At 38.2% G+C, this 19,070-nt stretch overlaps 1 protein-coding gene across 1 annotated transcript in view; it reads right to left on the reverse strand.

Moving 5' to 3' along the window:
• Positions 1–19,070, reverse strand: part of GUCY1A2 (guanylate cyclase 1 soluble subunit alpha 2) — a 143,397-nt gene that overhangs the window by 95,772 nt on the left and 28,555 nt on the right. Inside the window, exon 4 of the mRNA XM_061374456.1 lies at positions 13,040–13,758. Within this exon, the coding sequence (XP_061230440.1) occupies positions 13,040–13,758 (719 nt within the window). The remainder of the gene's footprint in view (positions 1–13,039; positions 13,759–19,070) is intronic.

Raw genomic sequence — 19,070 nt, forward strand, 5'->3', positions numbered from 1 at the left:
TACCAAGCTCTCGTGCAAGCGCAGCAAATATTCTGTCTGGCTATCGCAGCCTCTCATTTGTCTACATAAGAACTCATTTGTTTCCTATTGCATTTTAGCTTTTCCCAAATCACAGTGTTTTAGAAAAACACATTTGTAACAAACGTATTAGCAGTAAATGGGTCCCAGTAACTAGGGCACTCAGGTAAACTTTTCAGGATTTTTCTGATCCCAGTTTAAAACAATCCTTCCCCTGTCCTCTGGGAGAAGCTATTTTAAATCTAGATCACTTTCATGAACAAGAACAGAGTTATATTTATTAGGTTCTTCTCACAGATCTGCAGTAGCAGATTGACAAATATCCCTTACTGGTACATTTCTTCAAAGGGAATAAACCTACAAATTAAACTCATTTCTCAGTCCTACTTCTGCTAAAGAGAAGACAGGTTTACTCAAGTCCTTTATAATATGCTGTGGGATGTCAGTCTTGCTCAGCAGAATGCCTTATTCCTGTTCATTTTCTCTAACTAAACTGGGAAACCTCCAGACAGCCTTTAGGTAGATTACTACCTACAAATATAAATGCTGGAAGAATTACACAGGGGAAGATCTGCTAAGCTTAAACTCCCAAGGCATTTTTTTTATGATTCATACAGCATTCCTTTCAAACAAGTAAGCCTCATGCTTTTTAATCTAGGCAGGGATCAGAAACTATCTCTTTTGTTTTTAATTCCATAACATGTTATCAGCTATGGATCATCTGTACAATTTTCACTCCAGCAGCCACAATTCATACACGCAGATACCTTAAAAATGTTAGTAACCCTTCAGCTTGCTAGGAAATGGGATCTGTTTTTCCTTTACACGTAATCCTTCTGCTTCCCCAGTCATGTGCAAAAGCTCTGTCTGAACAGCAGCCACTACTGTTTGCTGTATAATGCACCATAGAAAGCAATTAACACTTGAAAGCATAAGGCCATCTCTAATCTGGCAGTTACCTATTTCTGACATTAATCAGAATATTGCATAGCCAGGAAAGCGTGACAATAAAGTCTCCTTTCAGAAAAGGACCCTAACTAGGAAAACAGCCATGCATCTGTTTAAAGAGGCCTCCTGAGTGTCAGCCACTGTGAAAACTATTCATGGGGCTAAACATTTGCAGTGGTGTATCCATTAATTTGCATGCTCACTGCCACAATGGTTTCCAAATACCAGGGCTAACACAGCTAAAGGGTTGAGGGTTGTGGGCTCACCAGGCAAGAACCTGAAGACCCTGAATTACCACAACTGTGCTTTGTTCCAGGAGAAACAGATTGGCCACAGAGAGGGAAGGAGGACTTTCCCCACTTCAAACTGCTCACGAAATGCAAACAAACTGAAGGAGATTATAGACAAAGGGATTAGAAGGTGGTCAAACACAGAGAGAGGAACATGTCCCAGCATATTTTATTCAAAAGCATCCAGTAGTCATAAGTGATACCAAAAAGAAAATCCTTCTCTGGAGAAATTCTTATTTCTTTCTCAAGAAAATACATTCCATGCATTTCTGTCACATCCTTGCTGAAGAAATTAAACCACAAGCCCAGAGGACCTATGTCTTATAGGCTCCTTCAGGTAAGCACCAGGATGCAAGATGGCTCAAGTATAAGTTCTGGGAGTTTCTCTCATGGACAAAATCAGGTAAAAATTACTTGGAAAGTAAGGACAGCGACATTCATTAAAACAAGATAACAGAGTAACAGAGCATATGTAACAAATTTAATGATAAATGGATATTTTATACACAGGATCCTAGCAAATTGGGCTTAAATTGCAAACTGAACATATATCATGACATACCAAGATGTTCTTTTTTTCCTACACAGTGCCTATCTGCTTAGATTCTGAGGAATCCTATCTGGAGACTATGTCACCCTTCATATCTGCATACAGACATGAACTATAGACCCTTTTGGGTAATGCGTAAGTATAAATATTAAAGGCAAACAGAAAAGATACCTAGGGAACTTTAGCTGGAGGACTATTTGGGCCTCTGCCAAGATCACGTCCACTTGCATTCACATTAAGGATCCTACATTCAGACTGCAGTTTCAAACCAAAAACCTTATCTCAGATACTGTTTCCAGCACACAGTTTGTCAGAGGCTAACTGATCAACTCCCGGAGAATGCCACAACTGATTTAATGGTGTTTCACTGCAGACTTAGAAAAGGTATCAGGTACTGGATACAAAATAGGACAAAAGTCCACAAACAAACATTTTATTCATTTTTCAATTTTTTAAGAATAAATATAGTACTGTGATGGGAAAACGGTGCTATGAAGTATAATGGACTTCTGTAACTGTGGATGAGAACCAGCACTGCTTGGCTGCAGCACAGGCAGCAAGGTGAGATGGTTAGGGAAGAAAGGAATTAGAATACAAAATTCAACATACAGGCATCTTCTTTGAGTGAAGATTCAATATCAAGAGCTTTGGTGGCAGGGTATTTCATAAAGAACATTTTTATCTGTGCCACAAAAAAGCCAACAGATCAAACCTTCATGATCTCAGACATGCCACTTGGGTGTTGCTTCTTTTGGCAGGCTGCAAGTTAATTCCCTGCATATTATGATTTTGTAAAGCTACGCCTGCATTAGATGATATTAACATTCATTTAAAGATCTCAATTTTGACTAAAACATCTTAAGACAAAATCTTAGATCTGTCCTATCCTCTTATTTAAGTCATTTCTTGAGCAAAATCTCCTTGGTTTCATATAGAATTTATTTATATCCTTACCCAGCAGTTACCCAGACCAACATCCAACAACTCCATTGTAAGATCTGCTAGTGAAAGGAGCCTAGGGTTTGGCCTACAAATAGCCATTTGTAGTTGAAAACAAACCCAGAAATAAACACTTGGGTAGGTGGTCAATCAGTTGTTTCAGCTAGTAATTTTGTACAGGTGTACTTTGACATAGGTGGGAAACAACATGTTAGTCATTTCTTGTTATTAATTCACTAGTAATTTTGTGGACATTTCCCATAATGAATGCTACAATCTCTACTTCTACAGTTATTATAGAAATGAGTCTTAAAATGTCAGTCAAATTAACACATGCAGAAAGATAAAGATTATACAATTCTTTGAGTCACAATTTGTTGAATGGTAAACTAATCTTTTTTTTCTAAAAAGAAAAAACCCAAAGATAATAACTTATAATTGTGTCTCTCTTAAACTAAAAAAAAAATACAGCAATACTGTTGACGAAGTTAACGACTCCTATTTAGAAATAAAAATTTAATTCCCTGAACATGCCATATGGACAGCTTCTGTTACCAAAAGAGTTTCATGCTCAAGACATTTGTAGGAGCAGTCACCAAATACTGCGTTTAATGTCAAATCAGAGTTTATTTTGCACTCCTTACTCAAAATAAGCACCTTCTCTCAAAGTAAACCTCTTGAAACTAGGTTGATGCTAACTGGTGAGGCAAGTCAAGAATTAGCATCTTATTTATCCTGAGCAAAGGCACCAGGGTTTGGGATGATAACCCACCAGGATTTCATCCCACAGTATCAGGATGATATCCTTAATTTAGAACTGTAACTCGATTTATGTTATCAGTTAGGGGTCAGAAGATCACATCTGCTGGCACTTCTCTTGGCTTTTATACTCCCACATCTGACTACACCAATGCTCACAAAGTGAATGCTTTTTAATTGTTACAGTTGTATCACAGAATATGCTAGTAAAAAACCCTAGAATTTCTGGACAATACAAGCAGTGGGCTGCTAGGACAGTCCTTCAAGTCCTGCTAGCCCAGTATAGTACCCTGGTGTGCTCAACACATTGAGTAAGCCCATGTATGATTATATGACACCATGGGAAAAACAGAATGAGAGCAAATAAGTCAGTTATTTTTAAATACTGTCATGGATTTGTCAGTGTTATTCCCATGTCCCTGGAATTCTCTGTGGAGTTCCCCATCACCCAAAATGGGTCTAAAAGCTTTTCAGGACCCCTAATGCTGCTGAACATACTTAGCAGACCTCTCAGATGTTTATGCATTTTTGCTGACAGAAAATTTTCTCAGCTATTTTATCCCATATTCCCAGGAACAAATGCCAGAAACTGCACGTTCAAGACTCAGAAGTTATCCAATAACTGAATTTGAAACCTTCCTGAGCAAAGAGGAAATAGACTGAATCAGCAGTCCACTGAGACGAGTGAGAAATTTCGATGCCCTTTTAATGGTATGATCTTCCACTTGAAAATTAAACAACACTGCCTATCTGCACAGGACTCACATCATTGCTGTAGACAGCATTTTTATTGCATATTTTCCATTTCAAATTAAAAAAATAAATAAAGTTCAATGAAGCTTAGGAATTAAAAAATTTTGAATATGAAGTATCTTTTTTAATATTTGCCAAGCACTGCTATTTTTCCCCTTGGGTTTCAATGGACTTGAAATAAACATAGCCTTTTCTGTTCTTTTATTGGTAGCTCTCCTTTATTGGCATAAGAGAACTTTGGGAACAGGGAGTCTCTTCGTTCCTTTTGCCCGACTTTTACCAGGTGCAGTGTCCATGAAGGCAGAAATGACTTTCACAGGGGAGTCATCCAAAAGTCCTCACTGCTAAGGAGCTACAGCAAGCACAGCTGAGAATAATCCCCATGCTCTGTTAACCCTTTCAAACATTCCCTCTGCTGGATGCCTCGGAGCAGAAAATACTGAGGGTTTTACAAAAAAAACCCACAAAAAAACAAAGGCAATAACTCTTTTGCTTTTAAGATCAACATTTAGAATATCATTAATTTAGAATTCACTGGGCATTCCCCACAAAAGTTTTAGGTTTTAAGCTTGTATTTTATGAATTTTCAGAAGCAGTTCTCTTTGTAACATGTCAATGTTAGCCATCTCTTTTAAACACTTCAATGATGTTATCTGTACTGTCTGAAGGAGGGTTCTCTACACCTGTATTTTCAACAGAACAGTTATTTTTCAAGCTACTTGTTCAACAATTGAGGAGTGAAGTACTAGACTGAAGTACTGAGATGTGACATAATAGACCCTACCAACTCCAGTCACAACAGCAATTCACTAAAGAATCTGCAGTATTCTTAGGAAGATGCTGTCAAAAAGACATAGCAATTAGTAGCTAAAATCCTTATTTAGACAGATCAAACTATATGTTCACAGCACAGTTGCACAGACCTGCTCTGACAGTAGTCCTAGAGAAGAGAATCACTAAAGAAAAAGCTGCTGTCCAGTGTGAGCAAGATCAATTACAGTTCTTAGAAAGAAGGAAATAGAGTAACAAGGGTGTAAAATATATAAAACTCACAAGGCAGATGGAAACTACATTGGTCAAAATGTTCAAAATAATATTTAAATGTTTCTTCATCTAGGACTTAGTTTTAGAATGTTTACCTCTTTCTGAGGTGTCAAAGTACAAGATGTTTATTACTCATTTGCAATCTGCAAACAGGAACAAGTTTATTCTGTTCTGAACAAATACAGGACAAAAATTATGTGCTATGATTATCTTAAATGCGTGTCCCACATCTGTGGAAAAACAACATCTATTTTTCTTTACAGATACTTATTCTAAATCCGCACTTACAAAAGCCAAAGGTTAGTGACAGGAACAAATAATATAAATATTATTTTATGGGTTAACTCATTTCACTTTATTTAATCATAATGATACGAAGGGGTTGTTATACTTTTTAAAAGGAAATGTATCATGAATAGTTTCAGATGAAGAGAATGTGAATATATACAGTTATAAAAGGCATGTTAAAAATAACAACAAATAAGACAAACTACTTGAATTCAACCATCCCAAGAAAAATGGCTTTTATTCACATCATGCCTAGTCAGACTATAGGACTGTGATGCCATGAAAAGCATGGTCATCAAGATCTCACATAAGCAAACAGGGAAAAGGATAAAAATGTATTTTGAATAACCAGTACTTAATTTAGTCACTTGAAGAGAGAGGTAGGAAAAAATGCTTCCCTGAAAATCAAACTAAGATGTGCCTGTAATGTAAAAATTAACAAAATGTACTGTTTTGTTCTGGTTGTGACATAATTTAGAAACTCACTCAAAAGCTTTAAATCCAATAGAGAAAGTTGAACATTTTCATGTGCAAGCAGCTTCCTTATCATAAAAAAAAAATATAAATCATAAGAGGGGAGAGTTCAGCACAGAGTCAAATTGTATTAATAGCCACTTAACAAAATAATTTCCAAACTGCTTCTTTGGTTTTCAGATAATGGAAAAGAGAAGAAAGTGTTTTATCTTTAGACGGTTACACTTCTCAGCCCTATCATTGCAAACATTTTAAAAATGGCATTTTCATTGGCCTGTCTTAAAGAAGAAATATTAAAAATTCTGGGCCACTTTCTCAGTGTTACTAAAGTTCTGTGAAGCACAACCGTTACTGAGATAAGAAAGTCATGTCATCTATTGTTTCTTATAACCCATCACAGCCTCTAGAAGCAGTCAAGCCAGCCAGACCAATTCATCTTGAAAACCATCAAAGTCCAAACACATTTTTGACAAGCAAAGGGTAGATAATTAGCATTAGCGGAAGCAGAAGAAACACTTATTTTGAGAGCTCCAGGAGTCTGCAAAGCAATGGGAGTTTAGTGTCAAAGGCTGACTGACTGTGAGTAACTCAGCTCTGGGGAAAATTAGAATTCCTTGATCATAAGTGACAGATGTCCCTCATGCTAGAATGACTTTCACGCCACTTCATTTGAATTTTATTAGAAAAGGACTAAAAACACAGTTACAGAGCAAAAGCAAAGCACTTCAGGAATGTGCGTGGTGGGTTTTAAATTAGTCTGCCAGCACCAGGGCTGCTCGTTTCATACAGTTGGTCCAAAATAAAAATAAATGTAACAGATACAGAATAGACTCTCAATACAGAAAAGGAGACAATGTACCTGCTGGATTTTAACAAGTGTCATTTTTATGCACTTTTTAATTTCCAGTGGTTAACAAACACAATGGGAAAGTCCTTTGCTGAAGCAAAGGGTAAGCACGCTTCCTCATCAGCTGCTCTACCCTGCACCCTATGACCCCACAGACCTGGCTGCAAGCAGCCACAAAGCAGAGAGTTCTCATATTCACATGTTCTAGTAAACACTAGACCTCATGTCCACAGGATGCCACAGAAGCCAACTTTCCCTGGTTCAAGAGGTGCTAGAGAAAATTATGGAGGAGTAGTCCTGGATGCGACTACCAGGTGCCACATCCTGCATGCCACTGCAAGAGGATGTGCTTTCATTTTGGAAGAGGTAAAAGTTGGGAGGGTATATTACAGAAAAGAGCACTAAAGGCTTAACTTTATCTTATCTTGTTTCTTAAGCATTGTCTGTTGGACACTGTCAGAGCCAGCATGCTGGACTGGATGGACTTCTGATCTGATCATGCATGCCAAAAACACAGTTGAGTTACTGAAAGGAAATACTTAACCCAGAGATGGCACTTCCTCGTACCATGGAAGAGGAACTACAGGAATAAATGCACCATAAAAACAATGGAAATGAACAGAGGAAATTCCCACCAGCTTCCACTGAATCAGCCTGCATTGTAAAATGAACAGTTGTTTATTACTCATCATTTAAAAAAAATACTGCCATTTACTATGCTTCTATCTATACACTTCAGAATCTAACTTTCCAGATATAGTTGGGTTTAATATTGGCTCTGCACTGGTTTAATTTTACTTATTTTGCATTTATCTAAATCATACACTGGGACAAATTCCTGCTGGTGCTGTCTAGCTCATCTACTACAAAATTCTCTTACCCAGTGACGAGGCACTGGCTCAGCACGTACAACCAGGAGAGCTATAAAAAGCTGACACTACCATTTTGCTGGATATTTTATCGTTACAGAGTTGGTGTTTCTTGAAAATCTGCATTATATGTTGTGTTTGGAACTTCTTACAATATAAAATTTTCAGAAGATTCTTTTCGTCAAACTCAGTGTTTCATATTTATACGTTACATTATAGCCTATAATCAAAACTTTTTTCCTAAAAAAAAAGTATTTTGTATCTAAAATTATTGAACAAAACTGTTTAACACAATAAAAGTAAATTATTTTCCAGAACCATTTTGCCAAACTACTGCAGAATTTGTGGGTTTGATAAAACGGCATGTTCAGAGAGAATACATCCCAGCAGAAAAGATCTGGCCACCCTCAGTAATGCAGTTTTAGGTGCCAGCTTTATTCTTAGACAAGTTCTCCAAATTAAAGAGTTCACAGAGCTAACAGTAAGTCAAAGGCCAGTAAACACCCTCATAAAAACTGATTTATTTCAAAGGTGGAAAAGGGCTGTTAGTCTGAGCAGGAGAGTGGTAGTACAAGGAAAATACAGCTGCAGAGTATATGGCAGGGAACCAAATAATTTCTTTCATAATTCATTTTCAACTTTCTCGCTTACTGCTAAGTCACAGTTTCAGAAAGGTACCACAAGCCAGTGCTGGCAGGGCTCTATCTGTCAATCTGTGCCCTGGGGACACACGGGGTCCCTGTAAGAGCAGCCCTGTCTCCTCTAGATCTGCCTAGCACTGATAGTGCAGGAGTGGCACTTGAGGAGGACATTAGCCAGGGAAGGAAAACCAGGAGGGTCAGTCCTTGTCTTCCTAATCTAAAAAGTAAAGCGGCTCTAGCCATCTTTCTGTACTCTCAAGGAGGCAAGCATTTACATCATGTCACAGGTGGCCTTCTTCACTAATATAGTCAAAAAATACTGTTATTTGGAAAATCTGATTGCATGCAATTGAAGCTCTCCAGTTAAACACAAAAATAGCCCTGAATAAAAATCAGTGTGAAATGTGAAAAACAACAGAATGTTTGTAGAACTAGAGCAACAGGGCCTAATACTCAGCATCTGAGTGGTATCATACTGTAAACAACAAACAATAACAAGAATTCAGCTTCATGGAAAAAACTGGAAATCTCAAAGGCAGATCATATTCAGCTTTTATGCATCTGAAGAGCTGTATGCATACCAGGAAACCTGATCTAAAGACAGTCATAATTGTGCACATAGACAACTTTGAACGTGCAGAATAATCAAGAAAAAAACCAAAGAATCAGTGTGGATGACTTGATCAATGCAGAAAATAAAATGGGAGGACAGAAGGAGGGAGGAAAGAAAAGCTGGAAGCAAACCATCACCTCCTGCTTTATTCTGGATTAGTTTGCACAATTTGTTTCTTATTCTCCACAGACTTACAGGTGTGTTTAGTTGCAAACTTCTGATAAATTCAGGTAACATCAGTGAGACTGCTTATCTATTAAATGTATTCAATTATTGCTTACTATTTTGCAGAATAAATTCTTGCATTGTCCACATGTCCGTTGCATAATGGAGACTGAAATATCAGCCAAGTAAATATGAAAACATTAGAATTATGATGCAGGAGTACAGATAGTGTTGAAAACTGGGATTAAAACTACAGAGTCCGTGTTCTTTGGGTAGGGAGTTCTTTTGCCTGTTTGGCCCCTACAATAATGGGATCCTGTAAATGCTCAAAGCTCCAAGGTGACATTTCAACATTAAGAAAAACTTTGCTGTGATATTTGTTCATTGACACATGAAGCTGTGCTTTCACGGACGTGTACATGCATATTTGCAGGAACTGCCACCTATCACCCAGTCCTCATAGGCCTTACCTCAGAAATTTAGAAAAGTGTTATAAAGCCAAGTCATTTACTCCAGTGATTCAAATCCCAGTAAATCAAAGCACACCAGGGAGCCTGTGCATAAATGTGAAAAGCACTGATCACCCTGAAAGTCAGGACGGATAGTTTTTATAATTTGCTTCTGGGTGCTGAGTTAAGGTAATAACATGATTTGTGACTTACTCTCATCTAAACACACAGCTGGTGTCAAGACTAAATGAAAACTGTTTTGTTATTCTTTCTCACTGCAAGCCTGAAACATGATCTAATTTACGCATTGAAGATAAAAGTGCTTTGAAGAGAGGCTGAAAGGTCCTCTGTTCTTTTCAACGCCTTTTAAAACGTCTTTTATTTCTTGACAAACCACTGAGATACTGAAACAGCTTCAGAACTGCAGCAGAGTTGTCTGGGTTGCATCCCTTCAGCTGCCATTTAAAGCAAGCAAGTCTGAAAAGTGTTGAGGTTATTGCAGAGTGAGAATTTGCTTTCAAAAATAAAGATAAATAGTTTTAAACTGGATGCAATTCCAAGTTTCTCTGTCACACACCTCTATTTATAGTGTGACATATAGAGGTGTGTGACACCTCTGAATAGAGGTGTGTGACAGAGACACATGGAAATACCGAAGTCAGTTACTGCTGACTTTTAAGTAGGGTTATACTTACAGCCACTGACCTACCTGCCTATTCTACTTGTAAACAAGTGCTGGCAAATAAAACAGAATTAAAAAATGAGCTACATGAGTGACATGAGTCCTGGGAAAATAATACAGCATGCAGTTCCCAAGGCTCAATCTGTTTTTTTAATCCAAGAGATATTAAGGACTTGAGTATGACATAACAGTATTGCCATGTTGCTCCTCTCAAAATCTATGTAAGCAAGACAACCACAACCTCTGAATCTGTGCAACCTTTCGTCTTAGGAAAAAAAAAAAAGGAAATATCTAGCAAAATTCATCACATGCTGAGCTCCATTTAATTACTCACAAAGCTTTGTTTAACTACTCATTAACTTCAGAAAGTGCTTATAAAAAGGGTGAGTCAGAAAAAATACCTCTTCAGCTAAATTAATATTCCCAAATGAATTCCTGTGCCTGCAGCAGAACATTTACCTCAGGTCCTCTGTACCTCACCATCACCCTTTTCTCTCTCATTTACACCCTACTGTTCAAGACAATTTTTCTTCTAACTGCTGGCAGACAAAGTATTTCCTTTACTTCCATTCCCTTTTATCTGCTTATCAAGAAATTCTAAATTGCTACTACAGTGCTAGTGCTGATACTTGTTCAGGGTCTGACTTCAGGAAAGACAGGGTCATTCTCCCATGTGAGGGTGATATAGGGCCACCACTGATACGAACCATTACGTACTGTAATGACACATGATACAAACCACAGCAATAACACAAGGATGCACTCAGAGCTGCACAGACTGATGCTACAGAACAGGCTTCTGAAATTGGAGTTGCTTCCCAAGCTGGATGTAAAACTTGCCTCTAGCAAGCTCTGCCCCCTGCCACCCCTCCTAAGAGCAAGCCACAAGCATATGAAACCTGCCCAGGTAAGAGAATGTTTTGTTTGTTTAACTTGTAATTAGATAAGAAAACCTCCCCACAAAACCTTTCTCTTCAGAGTGATTTACAGCAGATTCATACAGAGCAGAATATGGTCAAAGGGCTGTGCATCTACCCCAGGACAAGGAAGGTGCTCAAGATGGATGGGCAAGCTTCGAGGGAGGAAGAAGCATGGCACTAGCCTCTTTTATGGAGGAATGATTGTGCTGAAAGGTAGCTGAGAGTAAACACCTCCAAACTTTTCACATAACATTTCCTTTTCATAATTAAAGACTAGGGTGACTTTGAGGACAGATTCTGAAAAATAAAGTCCCCTTGGTTTTAAATAGGTTGAATTCCACCAGTTCATACAAAATGAGAAGCAGTAGTTTGCTTCTTTTGGGGGAACATGCCATTTCCAGGGGAAAATGCAGCAGAAACAAGTTTAGTGGTGCCAAAGAGCAGTGCCCAATTAGGAGATGAAAATATTGCTGCTGTCAGAAATGGCTATATTTTGAATCATCATAGAATCATGGGATGATTTGGGTTGGAAGACACCTTAAAGATCATGTAGTTCCAAGCCCCCTGCCATGGCTAGGGACACCTTCCATGAGAGCAGGTTGCTCAAAGCCCCATCCAACCTGGCTTTAAGCACTTCCAGGGATGGGGCAGCCACAATTTCTTTGGGCAACCTGTGCCAGCCTCTCACCACCCTCACAGTAAAGAGCTTCTTCCTAATATCTAATCTGAACCTACCCTCTTTCAGTTTAAAGCCATTCCCCCTTGTCCTATCACTACACACGCATGTAAAAAGTCCCTCTCCAGATTTCTCATAGGCCCCTTTAGGTACTGGAAGATGCTCTAAGGTCTCCCTGGAGTTTTCTCTTCTCCAGGACAAACTCTCTCAGCCTGTCTACATAGTTGAGGTGCTCCAGCCTTCTAAGCATCCTTATGATCCTCCTCTGGATTTGTCCTTTTACACTGGGGGCCCCAGAGCTGTACGCTGTACACAGTACTCCAAGTCTCACAAGCGCAAAGTAGAGAGGGAGAATTACCTGCCTCAAAATGCTTCACACCAAGAAGCCTCCCCATATTTCAAGGATATGCAATGAGACAAACTCCATCCACCCTTTGTAAAGGTCCACTCTAGAAGACATGTTCACACCCAACACACCTGGTATGCACTGAACTCAACATAGGGATCACTAGTTAAGGTAGGTCTTTTCTAAAACACTGAGGGAAGAGGCAGTATAGGAGGACAAGTGCCTATTTAAGTGACTGGAAAGCACTGAAACTGGCATAAGCGATACTTGGTGCCACTTATAGCTCTGGTTCCCTTGAGTGCAGGGTGAGAGATAAGAAACACAGAGGAAAGCAGCATTCTGAAATAGGGAAGTAGGCTATAATAAAGTGGCAACGTGAATCCTGCTGTGAGAGTCTTTCAGAAAACATACTGAAACCTATTTCCTATTAAATGGCTTAATAACTTATTTTTATATCGTAATATAGCTGAAGTGAAATTAATGATTAGATATGGACATTTTGTAAAATTCCTCACCTTTTTGATTTAAGCATTATTCAGATCCACAGAGCAGAATTTTCTGAATGGCAATGTCACGATTGCTACATCACCGGTAAAGCTTATAAATAATTTAGGAAAATATTCACTTGGCTGGGTAATACCACTTAACCCCTGTTTGCAAGGCATAAGTGAGCTTTCCAGAGTACATAGGACTTGCTTCCCTCTGAGTAAATAACCATCTCCTATTGCACACATATACACACATCCCCTTACAAATCAGTGTTCTTACCTTATCTTTATTTTCAGAGCCAGAATCCTCAAGTTTGGTCCGAATGACAAATGGAGTAGATAATCTTAGGAGAACTCGTTCAAATGTGGCACTGATTTTAGGAGAAACTATGTCAAAGCAGTCTTGGAATTTCAGAGTTTTATGAGTGTCGCATCTGAGCTGCTTCCTAAGACCTTCTCCAAGCTGGAGAACCAGCATGTTTGGATCAAACATCAGGTGAAAGGGGAAAGCTCTGCAAAAGGTGCTGATGCTAATCCTCAGGTCTAAGGGAGAACGGGAAGTTCCCGGTGGAAATGCTTTTGTGATATTTGCATTTTCATGTTCTTTGATCAGGAAAGTCAGACAACTGCAGTTACCTGTGTTCGTCCCCTCTGAACACAACTTATCATTTGTGACCTGTTCTACTTCAACTTCCAAGTGGTATATCTTCTTTGCTGCTGCCTTTATCATTCCTGTCATTGCAAATCCCACAATCTGATGTGGGTGAAAGTAATGAAGCATGAGATTGCCTTCAGGGAGCTCTTTGCATAGGAAAGAAGGGGATTCCAGTGTGGCCTGTCTTCCAAATGAAGTTCTAATGTGCTCCAGCAAAGCATCAAAGCCATTGAAGAAATCTTGAAGGGTTCCACCTACAGCTCGAAGAACTCTTTCATTCTCATCAAAGCAGATATTGAAGAATTCCTCCCCAAACTTTTCTTGCATTTCCTCAAACTTCAAACCTATAGGACGAGACACTGACATTAACAACATAGTATTGCTACTGTACGACATTTTCATAGAATCATAGAGTTGTAGAATGGTTTGGGTTAGAAGGAACCTTAAAAATCACCTAGATTTTTAGATCCATGGGCAGGGACACCTTCCACTAGACCAGGTTTCTCAGAGCCTTGTCCAATCTGGCCTTGAACATTTCCAGGAATGGGACATTTTTCCTTTGCACTCTGTTTGCACAGTATTCTATTAAGTCAGTGAGAGTCACTTTACTGGATACCTACCCATAGGACTTCTGTTTTCTCTGGTGGTTGGGATTAACCCTAGGAAGCCATTTTTGCCTGTTATTTGAAGTACTCATGCTTTCAGTTTGCTGTCCTAGGTGACTACTTGTGGGATTTACACTAGTCTGTCTCCCTTTCCCTGCTGAAAGACAAGATGCATTACAATTCCCCTGACTTTTGCATGCCACATACAGTCCACTGTGTGAAAAGGGGGGCATCCCTTGAACTGTTAACCTAGCCACAAACGAGGCTTCACTTTTACAGCCCCTCTGTTCACTGTGTTTGTGAAAGATCCAGCTGTCCCCAGCCCGAAGAACAAGCTACTGAAACTGCATCCTTTGGCTTTCAATAAGCAATGTAAAGCTTTGCAGTCAGATGACAATTTCATAGCTGGGGGAGGTGGGTGGTGTGTGGGTTTGGGTTTTGGTGTGGTTTTTTTTTAAACAAAATACTTTCCTCATTACAGATATTGGGCACTGTCAGAAGATACAAAAGAATAATTACTCTTTTGTTGTCTGTAAAAGAGCAAAGCCTTTCCATTTTAGGTTTTTACACTCACCCATCTTTAAAAAAATCCCTGCCTCTTAGAGCAACCTACACCGCTAGCAGATGGGACAGCTCTGTGATATCTCACAATGCACTTCGAGACCCCATCACAGAAATTCAAAAGCTTTGATTTACACAGGTGATAAGGTTTGTGCTGCTGAAGGGATGAAAAAATATCAGTGATAAAACCCTTGGATACAAGTGTGTATCAAATCCTGATCCAGTTTGTTATTTACCATTTTAAGGATAACCATAAAAATTAACAACTTAGAAAAAATAATTTTGAGATTGCTGTTAAATGTTTTCTTCTGTCTTATTTAGGAAAGACATGCTGTGGTAATTTTCATCTATATATAACCCATATATCACATAGTAGAATTATAAAATTATTCAGATATGTTTGCATTGTTCTCAGCTGTAATAAAAAAAAATAATGAATCAGCTGTATGTGAATTTGTGAATTACAAATATCCAGCAAGATTGTTCAAATGAAATTAATACAGGAATTTACAACACAGTTCCTTCAGTTTATTGAAATCAAATCAAATCGCAGTTCAGTCATATAGTCAAACACCTTAAAATTTATCTTTAATTCTAACAGACACAAAGGCGATTTCATTTCCTAAGTGCACAACAGGTATTTAAAATAAAGTAATATGTATTAATATGTATTCAGCGTGCTTTGTAACACTGATAACATTTCAGTGTATCACTGAACTTCTTATTGTTTGTTTAGATTGCTTCTACACTCTCAAATTTAGAACAGTGTGATTAGTGACTTTCATGCCCAAAAGGTATAACAAGGGACAGAAGAAGTCATGCATCTGTTGCCCACAGACAATAACCTTTGATCATCTCAAGGCAGCATCTGATCTGCCAGTGCACACAGGCATGGTTATAATAATCAATATTTAAAAGGAATCTGAGCGTTCCACAGCTTCGCAATCTGCAATGATAGTTTTGTTTGGACCTTGAATATGATTAATAGCAGATTAAAATGCATAAAATTACATCTATAAACAGCAAAACATGACAACATGACAAAGCATGTTTTATAAAAGAAGTAATAGTTATAATTTGGGAAAGTTCATTCAAATGCCATTACTCATAATCAAATTTGGGCACCAAACTAGGTTATTACAAAAATATTCCCAGGATCTTTTATGACCACAGATGGTCAGATCTGCGGTTAAGCCAAAAGAAAGTACCACTGGTACACAATGCCCCCTAATACCCTGACTCAGAGGACAGTGTGCCAATTCCTGACTCATTACCTCTATGTCTACATAACATAGAATTGTAATATCTTCCATAAAAATACTCAGTATAGCCCAGAAAGAATCAAATTCTAACCCATACCCATAACCATTGTCCAACTAAGACAATAGTCGTAGTTGGATATTAATAGCAAGGAGGCAAGAAATTATCATATTTGTATGTGTACAAAAACACATATGCATACTTTTAAATCTTATTGTTCCATAGAGGGAACTGTGAGTAACTTTAGAGGCCTGTGTGAAAAAGTGAGCAGTCTACAAAGGGCACCCAAGGCTGTAAGATTGCAGAGGCCCTGAAAGTACAGGAACTGGACAGTGTCAGAAATACCTGGGCTGTTCATAGAAATGACCAAATACTGTTATAGAACTACATAACTCCCCACAAAGCTGCCCAAAATGATAGCATAGACAAGCTGTCTTTAAAGTGTATTATAAAGTTACAGTAAAGCAGTCAGTTGACCTGGAGCCACTAACTGAAAATAGAGTATACAGAACTGATCACTTGTGCACTTTGGTGCTACATATGTAAGTATTGTCTCACTATCAGTAACAAGAGCTGTATCTCAGTATTCAGCCTAAGGTTTTGTGATTATCTTAGATAGGTCTCGCTATCCACCCTGGAGGACTGGCTCTTCGACGTGGACACAACACACTGACTCCAAGCAACATGAATTATACTACAAAATTCAGGTCAATGAGCTGGCTCACGGACATCCCACTACTTTTTAAAACATTTTAGCTTTGCATTGAGTTTACACAGTACAAACAGAAAATCAGATTAGCTCAGAATATAAAAATGGGTATGCTTGAACAAACTGCTGGTCCATCTTAGCTGAGAATTTTCTCTCTAATAATAGACACCATGAGACAATGATAAAATCAAGCAAACTGAAACAACTTTCTAAAACAAGTATAACATACCTATCAGGGAAGTTTCTTTCTAACCTTCATCAACAAGATGTCAATTTCCGCTTGAAGCATAATGGGTTTTCTTTAAATCAAAAATCTTTATCACACAATTTTTTGGTACTTCTACAAAGCATTTGCTTTCAGTGACGTGCATGTCCGAATTTGCACAAAATACTTAATCTGTATTTTAGCTGTCTTATTCCTGCCTTTCCTATTTCAAGAAATGATGAACAGGATCATATGTTTATCTAACACTAGTTCTATATATTTCATCATAACTTTTTCATTTACTGCCACATAAATGATCCCAATCTTTTTAATATCTTCCCTGGAGTTTCTCTATGCCCCTTTCTCTATGCTTATATCTGTTTAGCTTTCAAGAGACAACAGAAATGACTATCATCATCACAGGGAGAGAAAATGTCAGACTGCATTACATTGCTGTTCAAGATGCTCTGAAATCTTGTCTCAACAGTGACTAGCATCAGATGCTTTAGAAAAACTGTAAAATCTGACGGAAAATCAAGGAAATACATGGGTTTGAGAAAGCTTCTCACTACCTGCTACAGTAAATGCTTGGCTTATTCGCTGAAATGGATGGAAGTGCCAGATCAGGAGACAGTTTTACCACATGTGGAAAAACCTGCTTGCTACAAAAATTCCCAGAATTCATTGTCTCTGCCGTGCATACTTTACTACATCTGGAGACCTCCATGGGCTATTTACTATCGTTAAAAATTACATTCAGTATGATTTCAAATTCCAAGATATTCAGTATTTCCTTTGGGTTTTTTCTTTTGAGGAAATGACCAATAACATCTTCAAAATAATCTTCTTATAGCCTTCAGGTAACACACATATATAAACAGTCTAATCATTTAAATCTTGTCTCTTTCCCTGAGTCATACTTCTTTTTTTTGTTATTTTGATTTTGCAGTGGAATAATTCCAACTGAATAATTCCAATAATTCCAAATAATTCAAATTCACTGAAAATTTAAGTCCATTTTTAGTCATCAAATCAATGATCTGCTATTCCTTTCTGAAAAGCTGGAATTTCCATTCTCTTTTTTCCCACTGTGGACACGTAATCAAAATTTTCATTCAGTTGCCCATTAAAAAAAATAGCATTTGAGATCTGTATGTGTGCCCCAAACTTTCAAATGCAGAGGCCACTGTGCTCCTATATAGCCTCACATGTGACCTCAATAGCCATAGACAGGCTTCCTAATGGGCGCTAACTTGCAGTCAGTAAGTAGGAAAAGGTCCTCCTTAGTTCACAGAGTCATAGAATAGTTAGGGTTGGACAGGACCTTAAGATCATCTAGTTCTAACCCCCTTGCCATGGGCATGGACACTTCACATTAAACCATATCACCCAAGGCTCTGTCCAACCTGGCCTTGAACACCACCAGGGATGGAGCATTCACAACCTCCCTGGACAATCCACTCCAGTGCCTCACCACCCTCACAGTAAAGAACTTCTTCCTTATATCAAATCTAAACTTCCCCTGTTTAAGTTTTAACCCATTACCCCTTGTCCTATCACTATAGTCCCTAATGAATAGTCCCTCTCCAGCATCCTTATAGGCCCCTAGTTTCACCAAGACACTTCATTAAACAGTAGCAACACTAAATAAACCAAAATTTATCCCAACACTCTTTGCTGTTGCCCAAGTGAAGTAACTTGTTATTTTGAGCTTCTCTTATTTACTGACTTTTTACTAATATAATGAATGATAGTCTAAAAATTCATCAGTCTTAATTTGCTTTCTTCTTGGAAAGTGATCTACTGTATTCCTACCACTTAATCAACCCCTTTGAGAGAACAAATCACATGTCTTAGCTCTAATAAGTTTGGGAGTTTTCCATAGTAGTTTATTTTTTTTTTGCTTTTTTCTACAATGCTGGTTTTATTGTAGCCCATACTGGATAGAAATTAAATATGCACATTGTGGAAGGACATAAGGCAAAGCAACCACAGAATGAAAATATTGCTATGGGCTTCCACTACAAAGCACTTTGGAATCTATGACAAAAGTGCTATGTAAGGACTGTTATTATTCTCTGAAAATGTGTACCAATGACATTTAGAGAAGAGATCCTATACTTATGAGCCAGATCCAAAATTACCAAAGTCTTTAAGCATAGGCTCAAATTGAGTATTTCACTGAACTGGAGCAGAAATAGATGACTTCATTCTGTAATAACATGTTAGTAAAAGGTCTGCCTTCATCTTTTCAGCAGTTCCTGTAAACTGCGAATCCCCCACAAAATGTCAAGGAACTAATACAGTTTTCTAAGA

This window comes from Neopsephotus bourkii, unplaced genomic scaffold (genome assembly GCF_033783945.1).
Source record: "Neopsephotus bourkii isolate Nb327-2 ecotype Australia unplaced genomic scaffold, CSIRO-AGI_Nbou_v1 NB_1638, whole genome shotgun sequence".
Taxonomy (NCBI): domain Eukaryota; kingdom Metazoa; phylum Chordata; class Aves; order Psittaciformes; family Psittacidae; genus Neopsephotus; species Neopsephotus bourkii.